Source organism: Drosophila miranda, chromosome XR (assembly GCF_003369915.1).
Source record: "Drosophila miranda strain MSH22 chromosome XR, D.miranda_PacBio2.1, whole genome shotgun sequence".
NCBI lineage: Eukaryota > Metazoa > Arthropoda > Insecta > Diptera > Drosophilidae > Drosophila > Drosophila miranda.
In genome coordinates, this window is record NC_046674.1 from 24447971 (window position 1) to 24462246 (window position 14276).

Below are 14276 nucleotides of genomic sequence, written 5' to 3' on the forward strand. Positions count from 1 at the left end.
AACCAACAAAGGAAGCACACTCTTATAACTATAGTAATTAGTCCTCTTATCTAGAGCATTGATGATCGAAATCCGGGGCGGGGGATAATTTAAGCACTCGAACTCTAACAAGAACCGGAACCAGAAGATGGCCTTCTAGTGCTGGACCTTGCAGAACCGTGAAAAGAGCAGAAGGACACACGAAGCTGGGAGCCGATTCAAACTTTTCTTTGCTTCATTAGAACTTCGAGTTCACTCCCAAATCCTAAATTACCTTTTGCTGTCCATAGAGTTGCACAAAATAACAGAAATTCAATGACATTTTACTTTCAGTAGAACGGTTCGCTTTATTTCCTTAGCCCCAAAAACCGGGTTACATCAATATTTTTGCCTGGGGATTAGACGCGCATGTGTCGGTCTATTCCATTTGTAATCCTAAGGGCTCTTTTCTGCCTTAACAGTTTCAAAAAATCGCATTACAATTTTTGGGAAATGGTTTGGTTTTTCGGTTTTTTGGGTTCATCGGTTTTTCTCTAGATTGAAGTTGATATTCGTATATTACAATTGATTACGTTTCTATACGTTCTGCTGTTTGATCTGCAACTGAACCATAAATAATGCACCTTAAACGGTTAATTATAATGTGCAGATAGCTGGATCGAAAGTCGTAAACTAATTTCTATAAATATCGGTATTCGTATGGTACAAAAATAATCTGTCAATTTTATCAACTATTTAATTGAATGTTTCCATTTCCATTTCGTTCTGTAATTTTTAATTTAATATTTTCAATTGAAAATACTTTCCTACTTGCCACAGAATATACATATATCTAATATATATATGTACAAGTCTAAAAATGGTATTCATTATATTCTATGTTCTATATTGGATCATAATCATTATAATTAGATATATTAGATATAATACGTGTATGTACAGTATATGAATTGGACTTTCCCAAAATGTGTAGGTTTAAGTAGGTTTCTCTAGCGAGAAAAAATGTGAATCTTAACAAAATAATAAATGTCCGAGTACTTGGTAAGTCTTATAACAGAATAACCTTGTTTTATTGCTGGATTTTTTTCAAAAATTACCGAATTAAAGCTATGAACAGCGCTAAAACCGATTGCATCTCTCGCCAACACATTTTGGGAGTGGCTTCTAATAGCTAAAACTTATCTAATATTACTTATATCTCTATTAGCGGTATATACTCGTAGTCGTATAATCTATATATGTATTTATTTTGGGATTTCTTTTACTGGAGATAAACCTCTTGGACAACTTCATGTTGCTGCTGTTGCTGCGGATCGTGGAGATCCTCTTGCAATTGCATCTGATGGTGATGCTGCTCTTCGATTACCCCGCCATCGTACTCGATCAACTGATCAGCCTCCGTCTGCTGATTATGATCGATATTCATCTGCTCCTGCTCCAGCTGGTGATGATCCACCAGCTGATCCTCCTGATGGTAGTGGATGTGATGCGGATGATGAGTGAAAACGAGAGGTGGCGGCGTCGTTGGCGTTGCTATGTGCTGGATCGGCTCGTGCATGGCTGTTGTGCTGGTCGATGTCGATGCTGTGGCGGTGGTCGTTGTCTGGTGGTAAGCTGATTGTTGGTTCCGTACAATATGACCAGCGGCGGTGACACTGGTGACGCTGGCGCGCTGATTGGTTCGCGTCAACGTAACCGTCACCTCAGAGCCCAAACCGGCAAACGAAACAGCTGGCGTGGATGTGGATGTTCCAGAAGCAGTCGAGGAAGATGCAGTTGCTCCTCCCCCAGCTGCTGCTGCTGCCGCTGCTCCTGCCGTAGCTCTGGCCTGGAGGATTTTACGAGTGGGCAATTGGGACGTGCTGTGGTTGGAGCCAGCCGATGTGGATGCTGCTCCCGATCCCGTCTGGGATCCCGACTGGGGCACGTAGTTGATGAGCAGAACACGCTCGCCGCTGGTTGTCTGCGCTGCATGGCCGCGCAGTATGCGACGCTGAAGTGTTCCTGCGCCAGATGATGCTGTTGCTGCTGTCGATGTTGCTGCTGCTGTCGATGGTGTGTTGCATCTGCTGTTGCTGCTCACTGTTGTTGCCGTAGTTGCCGTCGCACTACTGTGCGCCGGCTGCCCACTCCCCCCGCCTCCTCCAGGGCCGCTGGTCATATCGTTGGATCATCATTACGTATTGTTACCTCCTTTCAAAATGAAAACCTTCTTGACCAAAATGTTCTTATTGTTGCCCTGTTGATGATTGTTTCATTGATGGTTGATGTTGTTGATGGATTGATTGATGGCATGAACACAGTTTTGATACACATAGATATCGATATTGATTCGATTTTGATTTTGATTTGGTTAGATGGTGCGTTATTAACGAGGCAGCGAGAAAGAGAGAAGAAGACAAGATAAAACGATTCGTTAATGATCTGGTTATGTGTTGTTTTATGAGGAGTTCTTGCGTGGGGTGGGGTGGGGTGGGATTTTGTTCTTGTGGTGTTGGTGCCTTTTGGTCCTTTGGTCCAATTAGTCACCAATCGTTTGGTATGACTACAGATGCAGTTCAATCAGTAGTTCCTTGTGTCAAACTTAAAAAACAATTAGCGTGCAAGTTAATTTTCTACTCATGCCCAATGTTACAAATGAACCAAAAAAGAAAGTGTTGAAAATATAAAATATAAAAAAAATATAGATTCGCCAGCACCAAAACAAATACTCGAACATAAAAAAATACTTTTTGAAAATTTTGTGTTTGTTTAAACAGTTTTTGGTTTATTTTCTGGTTTTTTTTTCTTGTTTAAATAAAATTAAATTTTATTTAAGTATTTAAAAAGACTAAAAATAGGTTTACAAATTCCAGATAGATGGAACATTCTCGTGGCGCTCAAATTTACACAATTAAATCATAATTTCAGGAGGCACTCCATCTATCTGAACGAGCTCTGGGGGGTTCAAGGATCAAGGGTTCTAAGGTTCAAACAAAAATGTTCAACTATTAAAGTTAGGAAATATATGAATGTATACTACATATATAAAAAAAATTTGTTGGGTTTAAGATTACAATTAGAGCGCATAGTTCTTAACCAGGGAAACGTCAAAGCCAAGGCCTTTTGATTGGTTGATTGGTTGATTGACACAGACACGATTGGGCCACCGAATTGGGCGAGCTCTTATACAAGCACATTCTCTCTTGAAACGATTATTTAAAAATCTTTAAGCTATCTATGTAAATACAGTACGAATATTTAACTAAATTGGTTTAAACTTTAAAGCCAAGGTGCTGCTGCTCAGGACAGGCAGAGCTACCGCTATCGCTAGCCCTGGCGCTGGCGCTGAGCAGGAGCACCTTATGAAAGAGACACACTACGCAATATTGCAAGTTTTCAGGGGGTTTCAGAGTCTGACTAGCGTACCTCTAGCATTGGGACGTGGATCAAACTACGAGTATCCAGAATTAATATAGCAATATGCAGATAACCATATCCGATAACCATAGCGCACTTAAACATAAATCTAGCAACGAAACTAAATAGGTATGTGTAGGTAGAGCGAAATCAACAATTAAGGTCATTGAATTGTACAACAAAATGGTAATAGCTAGAGGCTCGTGGTGTACGGCAAGAGCGGGGACAGACCCGCCCCTGGCCGTCCATCGAGAGCCAGTTTTGACTTTCCCTTCGTTTAGAAATGAACTACGCAAGCAGTTTATATACGAGTAGAACAGATTATAATAATAGATTCTACGTTTCGGTCTTGTCCGATCAGAGCGTCTGTTGGGGTTGTGTTTGCTGTTGTGGTGGCTGCTGCTGTGGCTGCTGTTGTTGGAAATCAGTCATATTCACCTGATTCAAGTTGCCTATGATCTGATGCCCCTGCAGGGTCTGCACCTGGGCAATCGACATCGGCGCCCCACTCTCGCTGCCGTCCGCCGCCTGGGCCACCAGCTGCTGCTGACCGGCCGCCTGTTGCTGCACTGCCGCCGCCTGGGCACTCGTCGTGGCCGTTGTTATATTGCCGGACGAGTCTATGATCTGATGATGCTGAAGCTGTTGTTGCACCTGAACCTGCTGCTGCTGCTGCTGTTGCTGCTGCTGCACTTGTCCTCCCGACGAGGTGGTGGTCACTGTCATTGTCGGTTGCTGCTGCTGCTGCTGTTGTTGTTGTTGCTGCTGCTGTTGCTGCTGCTGTTGTTGCTGCTGTTGCTGCTGCTGCTGTTGTTGCTGGGCATCGGGATCTTTCTTCACCTGCACACCTTGCAGCGTGTGCAGGGACTGCACCGTCTGTACCTGGGGGACTCCTCCTGCACTCGAGCTCAGCGCTGCACTCCCACCCGAACCAGAGCCCGATCCCGAACCCGAACCGGAGGTACCGCTGCCCGACTTTTTGCCACTGGATGCTGAAAGGAAGGCAGGAGGAATAGCAGATGAGAAGATTGGCTTTGCTTTGTGGCTGGAGCTACTGAAAGGCGAATAGTAAAGATTAGGCTATAGATATGGCGGACGACACTACGGGCTGTCACTGTCTCTGTGTCTCTCTCTGTCTCTCTCTCTCACCTGAGACTACAACAACGCGGCCTTCAAAAGCTACAAGTAGGGGAAAGATGTACGAGTACGAGTACGAGTACGAGTATGTGTGTGTAGATGTAGATGTAAGTGTGGATGCGGATGTGGATGAGTGTGACATTAGGGATGTTAGGAATGTTGGATCAGATAGATCGTGAAACGACTAAACTAAGGTTAAGTGTCAAAAATAGGTTAGTAAAAAGATGCAGAGATTTAAATGCGAAATGGAAACATTTAGTTTAGAAACTTTTACAAGGGTAAACCAAAAACAAAACAAAAGACATTCAAAAAAATATGAATACACATCGAACACTGAATGGACAATTCTTCAAACTCATTCAAGGTTTATCGGGTTAGGAAAAGAATAGTTAGGAATCGTGGAAAACAGTATTTTCTTGCACAAAGAACAAAAGCCAATGGAAAAAAACGTAGCATTTCACACAAAAAATGAAGTCCGTGCCACAGGCAGTGATTAATTTTGTTTGTTATATAAAAAAATATATAATATTTTATTAATTAAACAATTGGTTATATAATAGTTAAAAAGAGCAGCTTAAACTGATTTCGATCTGCGATTGTAATTGTACAGCTATTCTTTACAACAAATATATTTGCGACACTAATTACAATTATTTAAGTAAATAAAATCGAGTATTTTTAGAAATTCTACTCTCTTCGCTTCTCTTTATCTCTCTCTATTCAAATATGCAAGAAAATACTGCATACTACTAGTGATTTTCGATTAAGGAATGGAATTTTAAAAAGCTTGGAAAAATAAACTTACGCAGTAAAAGAGGGCAAAAAAAATTATACGGGATAAGAAGACAAATCGATCAGATCACGGGGATTTTTGCTTTTGGTGTTATTTACAAAACGTTTCTGTATGCGTGTACGACTGTACATGTGGATGAGTGTGCGGTGTGTATGTGTGTGGGTAGGTGGAATGATGAAAGGCGCGACAGGCTGTAGGCAGGAGCCAGGAATCTGGATTCTGATTCTGATTCTGATGCTGATGCAGCTACTGCTACTGCTGCTGCTGCTGCTGCGGCATGAACACCTGATCGCCCACAATGTGTATGACGTTCTGCATGCCCTGCTGCGCCTGCTGCTGCGCACCGCCGGCCCCACTGCCACCCTCGTGCTTGATATTGACGCCCATTATGTGTGTCTGGCCTCCACCCGCCATTGCTGACGTGGACATGTGCTGCTGCGCTGTTTGATGGTGCTGTTGCTGCAGTTGTTGCTGCTGCTGCTGCTGTTGCTGTTGCGGGGGAAGCACACTCTGCGCCAGGATGGTGGCCGATCCGGCGACTGACGCATCCGATATCACTCTCGTCGGCGTCAGGCCCGCTTCTGCTTCTCCTTCTCCCACAGTAGTGTCGCCCTCTGTTGTGGTGTTCAGCTCGGCGCTGGTGTATAGTGTCGAATCATTACCGGACTTACTTTTCTTCTCCTTCTTCACCCCAGGCTTGGCGAAGTGCCGCAGCTCGAGATGGCGCCGCAGGTTCCGCGACTGACGTATGACAGCATAGCAAATGGGGCACGTAGCAGGTTGTTCCGATTGAGAGCGAGAGCGAGGTTCTGTAAACGGAAACGACCAATATGGCTTTAGACTAAAGACTTTAGTCCCTTCCTGACGGATGCTGCGACTTACTTTCTGTCCCGGGCGGGTGTTTGGTCCGCTTGGTCTTTGGCGTGGATGTCGTACCGCTTGAATTACCTCCGGACGTGCCCGTGGTGCCTGTTGCCGTCGTGATTTCGCCTGTGGCCGCGTTGGCCGACGTTACCGGTATCATGTTGTTCGGATCCATGGTCACAATCGTTTCCACCTTTTGCCCTTCGCTTTTTATGATAGGCGTCGACGTGAGCATCTGGCCCTCGGATCCGTTCTCGCCAAGAACTTGCTGCTGTTGCACCACTCCACCGCCGCCGTGGGATGAGGTCGGTGTGCCTATAATCGTATCCATTCCTTCAACTTTGCTGATTTTCGGAGCCGTAGCTGAAGTGTGGAAAGATTTGATGATGAAATCTCTGAGACTGGGGCTTTGCCTTGATTACACTTACGTGACATTTTCTTGACCCTGGGTTTCCGTTTCCGTGCCGGCAGGAAGGCCTGAATTACCGCCTGGTCGTGCTTTGCCGCATCCGTGGTCACAATCGTTTGCTGTTGTCCCGCTGCGTTGGTCTGGGTGGTCGCCTGCAGAATCTGTCCCTGGTGGTGAATGTCCTCGACAACCTGGGCATGAACCGTCTGCTGGGGGGCCGTGGCAATGGTCGCTATCAACTGGTCCTGGTCGTGGTGCTGGGGTATCATGTGCTGGAGCTGGATCGAGTGCGTGGTGTAGTCGTCCTTGGTGACGGTTTGAGGCGCCAGTCCCTGGATATTCAGGCACTGGGCAGCCTGAAGCAGGGAGGGCAGCTGGGCATGGTCGACGCTCACTTCGCCACGGTAGACGAACTCAAGCAGTGCCTCCAAGTCGTTCGCATTGACGCCGGCCAGCATTACTACAGGGTGTTTGCATGGTGTGTTCTATGAAATATAAAAGATATCAGGGAAAGCAAATGAAAATCGCATTCGTAATAAATGAGAAGAATAAACTGGTTTCAAAGGAGCGGCAAAAGCAAATGAAAATCTTAATAAATCAGTGCCAACAAAACGATGGCGTTTGAAGGGGGGTTTGAGCGCGTCAAGTGCGTGGAGCAAGACAAATGCCGAGACGAGACCCAACCGAAACAAAAACAGACAACGACGGAGATAGAAACCCAACGTGCTCGTACTCTCACAGAAACTCAAAAAGAGACGGGCACTCTCTACTCACTCACACATAAGAAAGCCAATGCCAACCGGCTTTTACTTTTCCCGCTCTGCACATTCTGCAGCAGGATTGGAGGAGGTAGGACGAGGAGATGCTGACGAAAGAAAACAGAGCTCAAAAGAGCGCACTCCTCTCCCTCTCCCTCAACCACTCCGTCACCGTCTCGCGCTCAACACGTTTAATTAGCAAACGCTGCTCGCTGCTGCAAAGTCGAGCCTTACACACAGAGCAAACCCAATGCCATCTCTTTAAATGTCATTTACTGCTCTGCTCTGTTCTGGTCCCTCTCCCTCTCCCGCTCCCGCTCCCACTCCATGATGCGCTCTTTGAACTCTACACTCCCTTCTGCTGCTGCTCTTGTGGCTTGTGGTGCCTTGTGTGCCTCTCCTCTCCCTGCTACGTTACGTTACCCACCACCGTTCCATTCATTCCACATGCTCATCGATTTTTCTCAGTTGCATTTCGCTGCGAGGGAGCGGGAGCAACAAAGAGAAACCTCCATGTGTTCTGGCCGCGTGTGTGAGTGTAACGAGATCAGTACGCCGCACATCTCGCTGGCGACCGACGGATTTTGGACTCTTGCAGAGTTCACAGCAACAATAAGAGCAGCATTTTGACATTTCCCCGCCGTCGACTCTGAGCGCCGTTTTTAAAAATTACGCTCTGTTTACTTTTTTCACTGATGCCGGCGTCAGGTGTTTGGCCGCCAGTGCTCTGTTTTGGTCATCCGTATGATAAGAGAGGGTTTCTAGCCATGCGAAACAATGGTCTCAAAGAATCTGATTCGACTGAATAGCGGGAAAAGCCCCCCAACGTAAATACATATGTACATATGTATGTATTCTAATGATTTTGGGACATGTAAATGTAATTTTCGATCAAAACTACAGCGGACTGAGGAAAACTCATACAATCACTCCATGTATACAAAATTTGAAAAAAAAAAAAAAAAACATGGCCTCACTGTTGAACAATCCCCCCATCGCCAGGTTCAACTGTACATTCAGCCAGCAGCAGCAGAAAAGAGGTCGCGCTCGTGTGCACCCAACAACAGCAAAAGCTAAAGCTCCAACAACTATACCAACACTCTGGCAGCCGTCGCCTCGTTGCTTCGATGCTTTTGGCGCTCTCGTTTGCGCTCGCTCTAACACATTCGAACAGAAAGTTGGCGCAGCAGCTTTTTCTGCTTTGACGGACTGGTTCTCTCGCTCTCTCACACTCTCTATCGCTCTGCCTCTCACTGTCCTCTCGCTCTCTCACTCTCTCAAATGTAGTAACTTTATGAAAATAAGAAATACAAAAAAAAAAAACAGAAAAGTTGATAAGAAGCAGGGGAGAAATAAGAACTGAGAGGGGGCCAGAAGGTGGGGAGAAATGAGAACTGTTAAGGGGCCAGAACGAGGCCTGTGTGGGGCATTGGCAACGTCAGCGACGGCGACGGCGCAGAGTGCGCAACTCATTCAACTCAATTGACAGTGGAAAACTTGTACCAAAATCTCTGAACAGAAAGTATGAGACGGAGAATTGTATTTTTGGAGCAGAGAAGAGCAGAGCAGGGAAGAGCGAATGCTCTGCCATCTGTAAGTATGTGCATGTGTGCGTGTGAGTAAGTTTCTCTGAATGCTTTTGTGGGAGCCGCGCTCCAAACATTAACCTATTTTTGCGATGGGTTTCTCTGTTTACAAACTGTACGCGAGTCAAAATCTCAGACTGGCCACGTTTGTGGTTATGTCGCCCCGACTCCACACAACTCTCTCTCTCTCTCTCTAGCTCTCTCCACACTCTACTCTCACTTACCTTTAGCAAATCCAGGAGGAACGGCGAGGCGGCACAGAGCACTATTTTGTGGGCCGGAAAACTGCGTCCCCCGGCGGCCAGAGTGCAATCGACAAGGTCGCCATGGCAGCGCAACAATTGTATGGCCGATACCAGGCTCGTGCCGTAATCGCCCCAGGTGAGCGAGTACAGCGAATTCATTGGCAACGACATCAGGGCTGTCGTGTCCAAGTCCAACAATTGTTGTTCCTCTCCAGCGTTGTGGTTGTATTCACTGCTGTTTGTCTCCAACACGACGGCTGTTCACTCAGCGATGGGAGGAAAAGTGGGGGCGAAGAAAAAGTGTTTCGTTCAGGATTCGCGAATCCTGAAATCCCTATCCCTCCTCACGGCGCTTTCACGAAACTGAAAAAAATGTAAAGAGTAACCAGATGTTAGTGTAACTTTTAGACACAGCTCGTGTGCTCTCGCTCTCTCGCGAGAGTTGGAGCCCTCGTGAGAGCGAGACAACTCATGTGTGAGCGCTCCCAAGAATTTGTTTTTGGACACCCCCCCAAACCAACCAACCGACCGCCCGACCGACCCGACCGCCATAAAGCATGACTTTTTCGACGTGGGGAGAAAAATTGTTTCAAAATTTGTTGCTGGGAAAAATCACACAAAAATAGCGCGCCAACACACGAAAATACTCATTGAAAACGGCACAGACACTCGCGCAGGCACACACACGCACACATATATACGTTTTATCCACAATTGTACAGTCGAGCCCTGAGCCACGCATTTCGTTTTTTCTCGCCATCTACTCTCCGTTTTAAATGTTTTATAACAAACCTAGTGTCTCTTGGTGCTTGGTGTTATTTCTGTTAATTTTTTCCCGCTCCCGGAGCGCACACTTTTTTGCTGAAATTATCTTCTCACCGGAGCGCAAAGAAAATCTGCCCGTCTGCAGTTGGTGCTTTCCCCTCTCGTTCACTTCTCACTTCTCCTGACTCTTGATTTTCTATTTCTTTCTGTTTGTTTCACTGTCCACTCGCCAACTGAAAAACTCGCACTGTGAGCTCTGCTGAGCAAATCGCTTCGATCGAATTACGTTTTCTGCTCTGTTGCTGCCAGCGCGGCGGCTTTTCTGTCTCTATACGGGGGAGAAAATATTTTCTGGTCATGCGCTCAATACATGCACACGCTTCGCTTCGCTGTTCTGGTAGTGGTGGTTCCCACGGTAGAAATGTTCGTGAGGTGTATCCGACCTGGCGAGCGGCCTCTATTGCTTTCATCATTTTGGTGATATTGCTTGTGCTGTTGCAAGACAGAGAGGGTGGAATACAACTTAGGCCAGCTGATGAGCAAAATGGCCGAACCTTGCATAGTCATACCATGGCGAGTATCTGTGTGAACGCTCGCTGGCAACGCTCTTGAAGTACAGTTGTGAAACGGCATTGCCAGATGCGAGCGGACTTAAGTGAAACGTTCACTAAAGAAGAGTATTTTTAGGCAGGGAGCGGACCAAGATAGTAAACAAAACTATAAAAGGTGGTAAATATTAAATAATGGAAACACTGTTTCCCTTCTACACACATTAAGAAGACGTGGAAACAGCTGTGCAGCGACAATTTTTCAGATACAAATATGGGCATATATATGTATCTGATGCCCCACCACATCAGGTTCAGAAATGATAAAAATGGTAAAAATATGAACTTTTCGTTTCAAGATTTGAAAAATTAAACTTAAAATATTTCGAACGGGAGTAGACAATTTAAGTTAGATTTCGAATTGGAATCCACCTCTTTAAAGTCAGATGCATGCTAGAAAGCGAAATATCAACAGATCCTGTAAACAATAATAACAACTACCCGAGAGAAAAGCCGGCTCGGCTCGGCTCGCTCTTACGCCCTCTGAATTCTCTTTTTCTCCTTCCCAATCACCTGTTACTTTTGACATATCTCAGAGATAGCTCTGACCCTATTTTTATATGCAGATCAAGTCCCGCTTAAGAGCAGAGACCGCGTTCCGTTGTTTTGGTTTTCAACGGCAGGCGGACAGGCAGGCAAGCAGGCAGGGGAGACACAATGAGAGGAGAGGAGAGTCGAGTAGAGTAACATCCAGTACCAGGGAGAGTTCTATCCATTCTTTCCACCTCTCAGAGACCAGAGTTTTGTTTGTCTCTGAGTGCGCTGAGAAGCAGTAGAATAAGTGAGCACCCACCCGAAAAACGCAGCGGCAGCAACGGCGCGAATTCAAGATTACAATTTTCTCTGTTTTGATGCTGTTTGTGGCGGGACCATGAGAAAATGAGAAACGCACCCTGGGCAAAATGCCCATATTTTGGGCATGTAGTTTAAATAAAATGATTTTCTAGTTATAGACCCCCCCAATCAGGAGAAATATGGATCACATTTTATTTGGGCGTCATTCACTGTTATTAGCGCAAAAAGGGGCCTCTACTAACCGACTTTAAGCCAAAGAATGTTAATTTTGACCACTGTGCGCTGTTTGTAATGCCTTAACCGTTCCAATCAGCATTTAAAGTGAGCGTATTTTACAGCTGGCAATGCTGCCAGAGAGGGAGAGCATGGCGAAGAGTGTGGCATGAGTTGGTGCTTTGTTTTTAGAGGAGAGCATGGAAGGGAAGTAGAATGAGCGTGTGCAGAGGACAGTGGGCCACATTTCATTTGAAGCTGCCTAAAAGTTCCCATTCTCCTCTGGGCTTGCTGAAATTTGGTTATTGTTGGTACCAGTCGCACAGAATGGAATAAATGCTCCTATTACAATTCACCTGTATGAAATGAAGAGCTCAAAAATATGCATAATGTAATTCAAAGTACCAGAGTGACACTCGACCCACTGTGAGACTGCTCGACTGAAATTCGAACGGCACGACTTTGGCTGGCCTTCCCCGCAACGCCACGCCCGGTCAGACCGCTTATCGATGTTGTTTCTATTTAAAACAAAACCAAAAAACATGAAGAATTCAGCACAAATTTGTTGAAAACAAATGCCTATCGCATATTGCGGTGGCTCCGCCTGACTGTGTTCGTGGGGGCCTGCATAAGTATTAGTAGGAGGGGTCGCAAAATTCAACTCATTTTGCAGGCCAACGCATGTATCACTAATTAATTGAACAATACTTTAGTCTTTGTCTCCTTTCCCACTGGAGCTCCGAACGGAATGGAACCCATCGCATCACATTGCATGCCGTAAATGAATTTAACACATGTACACAGCAACAAACTCTTAAACCAGAGACACTAGACACGGCTGTGCTCCTGCTCTCCTCTGCTCTGAGCAAGACAGCGAAACGCAGAGAGGAAAGGTTAGAGAGGCAAAGGCAGAGGGAGAGAGTGAGAGTAAGAGTAAGAGGAGAGGAGAGAGGTTATCTGTTATTCTATCCAGTTTGCCTCAATATTTTGGGTTTACCCGCCACTCAGTCTACCTGCTTGGATTGGACCAGGCCACTGTTTGATAGGTGATTCCTTCACCTCTCTTCTCATAGGCAAACACGCAGCTCTTGTTCACAATAACCGAGAGACGGACTTTGGCAATCAAGTCCAAGGGTCTTATCGGTGAGGTATTTTGTACAATCACGATGTGCGAGGCATGGTAGATAAGGGGATCTCCGGGATAGACTAGAAAATCTGCGCCGAATGCCTCGCCGGATGTCACGAACTTTCCCCGCAGCCAGAGGTCCCGAAATATTCGGTACCTGATGCAACTGGTGTCCACAATTGGTCCTGGAATAATTTCCGCAGCTGTGGGAAAAAGAGGTAGTAGTTAAAGGGCCTTAAATCTTCGAATAAAACCTACTGTGCTTGCTTAGGTGTTGGCAGGGAACTTCCATTAGCGCATTCTGTAGGTCAAACTTAAAGTTGTCCGCCACTTCCTTGAGCACATCGTCTCCGACTAAGGCAGCAGCTGGACGGTAGAATACAGGAGATGGAGTACAGATACATTTATTTTATAATTTATATATCATTACCTTCCGTAGACAGACCCTGCTTCAACAACTTGTTGCGTTTTCCAAGCAGAATCTTGTCCATATAACGCTCGGTCTCTCGTAGTTTCTCCCCCTTCAGGGCATCTGCCTGGCCCTCCAAACGCTCTTTAAGGTCGGCTTTATATTCCGCCAGTTCTTTGGGAGTAGGAGATGTACTAAATGCTTTTGATTTATTGACCAGCAGAGCTATGCCCTCGTCCAGGATCAATTGTGTCTCGAATTTCGTCAACTCTACGGGAAGAGCTATAAAAAAGAAGGTTTTTTGAAATTCAATTGTTTGTATGGAAACACAAAGCAATACACACTGGACTGATTGGGGCTCCAGCCTTTGGTGTTCGCGGTGCCGACGAGAGCACCCATTAGCCGATGTTTGGTTCGCAGCTCCATGTAATCTAGCAAGTGCGGGATGTAAGTGGGTTTCCATGTTGTGTAAACTGTTTTTCTGCTTACCATCCACACTGAATACATAGCCAGTTCCATTTAATAGAGTTAAATACATTTTTTCACGCTATTGTCTTGTTATTGCCGCCTATGATAAAATATACCATCTGACCGGCAGAAATATACCGGCTCATTTTCAAAATATACCGTAAATATACCGATGGAAAAACGCACTTAGCCACCTTGACCACCCCTCTATTAAAAAAGGTGATCGGCTGTAGTTTATCCGCGTAAAATAATTCTGTGTTTAAATTCTTCTTGTAGATCCATCCTTCCTCTTTACCTTAAAACAAAAGTCACCACGATATCGTTAGCCTGAACTGAAAATTCTTCAAGTTTCATCATTGTAATTTTAAAACCCACTGGTCGACAATGGGCTAAGCCAATCGTTCTCAATCAGAAATCATATTCCCCTATTTTTATATTCGGTTTTATATTACTAGCTTCATAGGACTTTTATCACATTTTCACGTCATTCAAACAATTTTATGTGCATCAAATTTGTATACCCGGTACTCGAAGACCATAGGGGTATTTTAGATTTTTGGTATAAAGCATGTATATAAAGTATATATATTCTTGATCTTGATATTTTTCTTGTTCGACGTCTAGCGCCTAGTTTTAAGAAACTATCAAAGAGCAGGAGCAACCAAAATGTTGTTTACCGACTCCTGTGATATCATACTGAGTCACGTTGATTTCAAAATTTT

General features: G+C 45.2%; 3 protein-coding genes across 7 annotated transcripts; all 3 read right to left on the reverse strand.

Annotated features, from left to right (window-relative positions):
- Positions 1 to 300: 300 nt before the first annotated feature.
- On the reverse strand, positions 301 to 2159 carry LOC108151133 (protein roadkill). The gene has a single exon (XM_017279557.2). It carries the CDS (start codon positions 2138 to 2140, stop codon positions 1241 to 1243), a length of 900 nt encoding a protein of 299 aa, XP_017135046.1. The 5' UTR covers positions 2141 to 2159; the 3' UTR covers positions 301 to 1240.
- On the reverse strand, positions 2076 to 9360 carry LOC108151130 (transcription factor GAGA). 5 transcript variants are annotated; one of them, XM_017279555.2, is made up of 7 exons: positions 9150 to 9360; positions 6601 to 7066; positions 6191 to 6535; positions 5894 to 6117; positions 5642 to 5671; positions 3817 to 4374; positions 2076 to 2218 (listed from the first exon to the last, which is right to left on the reverse strand). In XM_017279555.2, the coding sequence occupies exons 1-7, from the start codon at positions 9339 to 9341 to the stop codon at positions 2156 to 2158; spliced, it is 1878 nt and encodes a 625-aa protein (XP_017135044.1). In that variant the 5' UTR covers positions 9342 to 9360; the 3' UTR covers positions 2076 to 2155. The 5 variants fall into 5 exon arrangements, 4 of the variants coding, with proteins under 4 accessions (XP_017135044.1, XP_017135042.1, XP_017135043.1 ...); XM_017279553.2 differs by lacking the exon at positions 5642 to 5671 and having other exon boundaries at positions 2077 to 2218; positions 3817 to 4370; positions 5980 to 6117; XM_017279554.2 differs by lacking the exon at positions 2076 to 2218 and having other exon boundaries at positions 2786 to 4374.
- A 46-nt stretch (positions 9361 to 9406) lies between these two features.
- LOC108151135 lies at positions 9407 to 13684 on the reverse strand. Its single transcript, XM_017279560.1, has 6 exons — positions 13576 to 13684; positions 13431 to 13517; positions 13108 to 13368; positions 12936 to 13043; positions 12835 to 12880; positions 9407 to 9533 (listed from the first exon to the last, which is right to left on the reverse strand). The coding sequence occupies exons 1-6, from the start codon at positions 13622 to 13624 to the stop codon at positions 9515 to 9517; spliced, it is 570 nt and encodes a 189-aa protein (XP_017135049.1). The 5' UTR covers positions 13625 to 13684; the 3' UTR covers positions 9407 to 9514.
- Between the last annotated feature and the right edge of the window lie 592 nt (positions 13685 to 14276).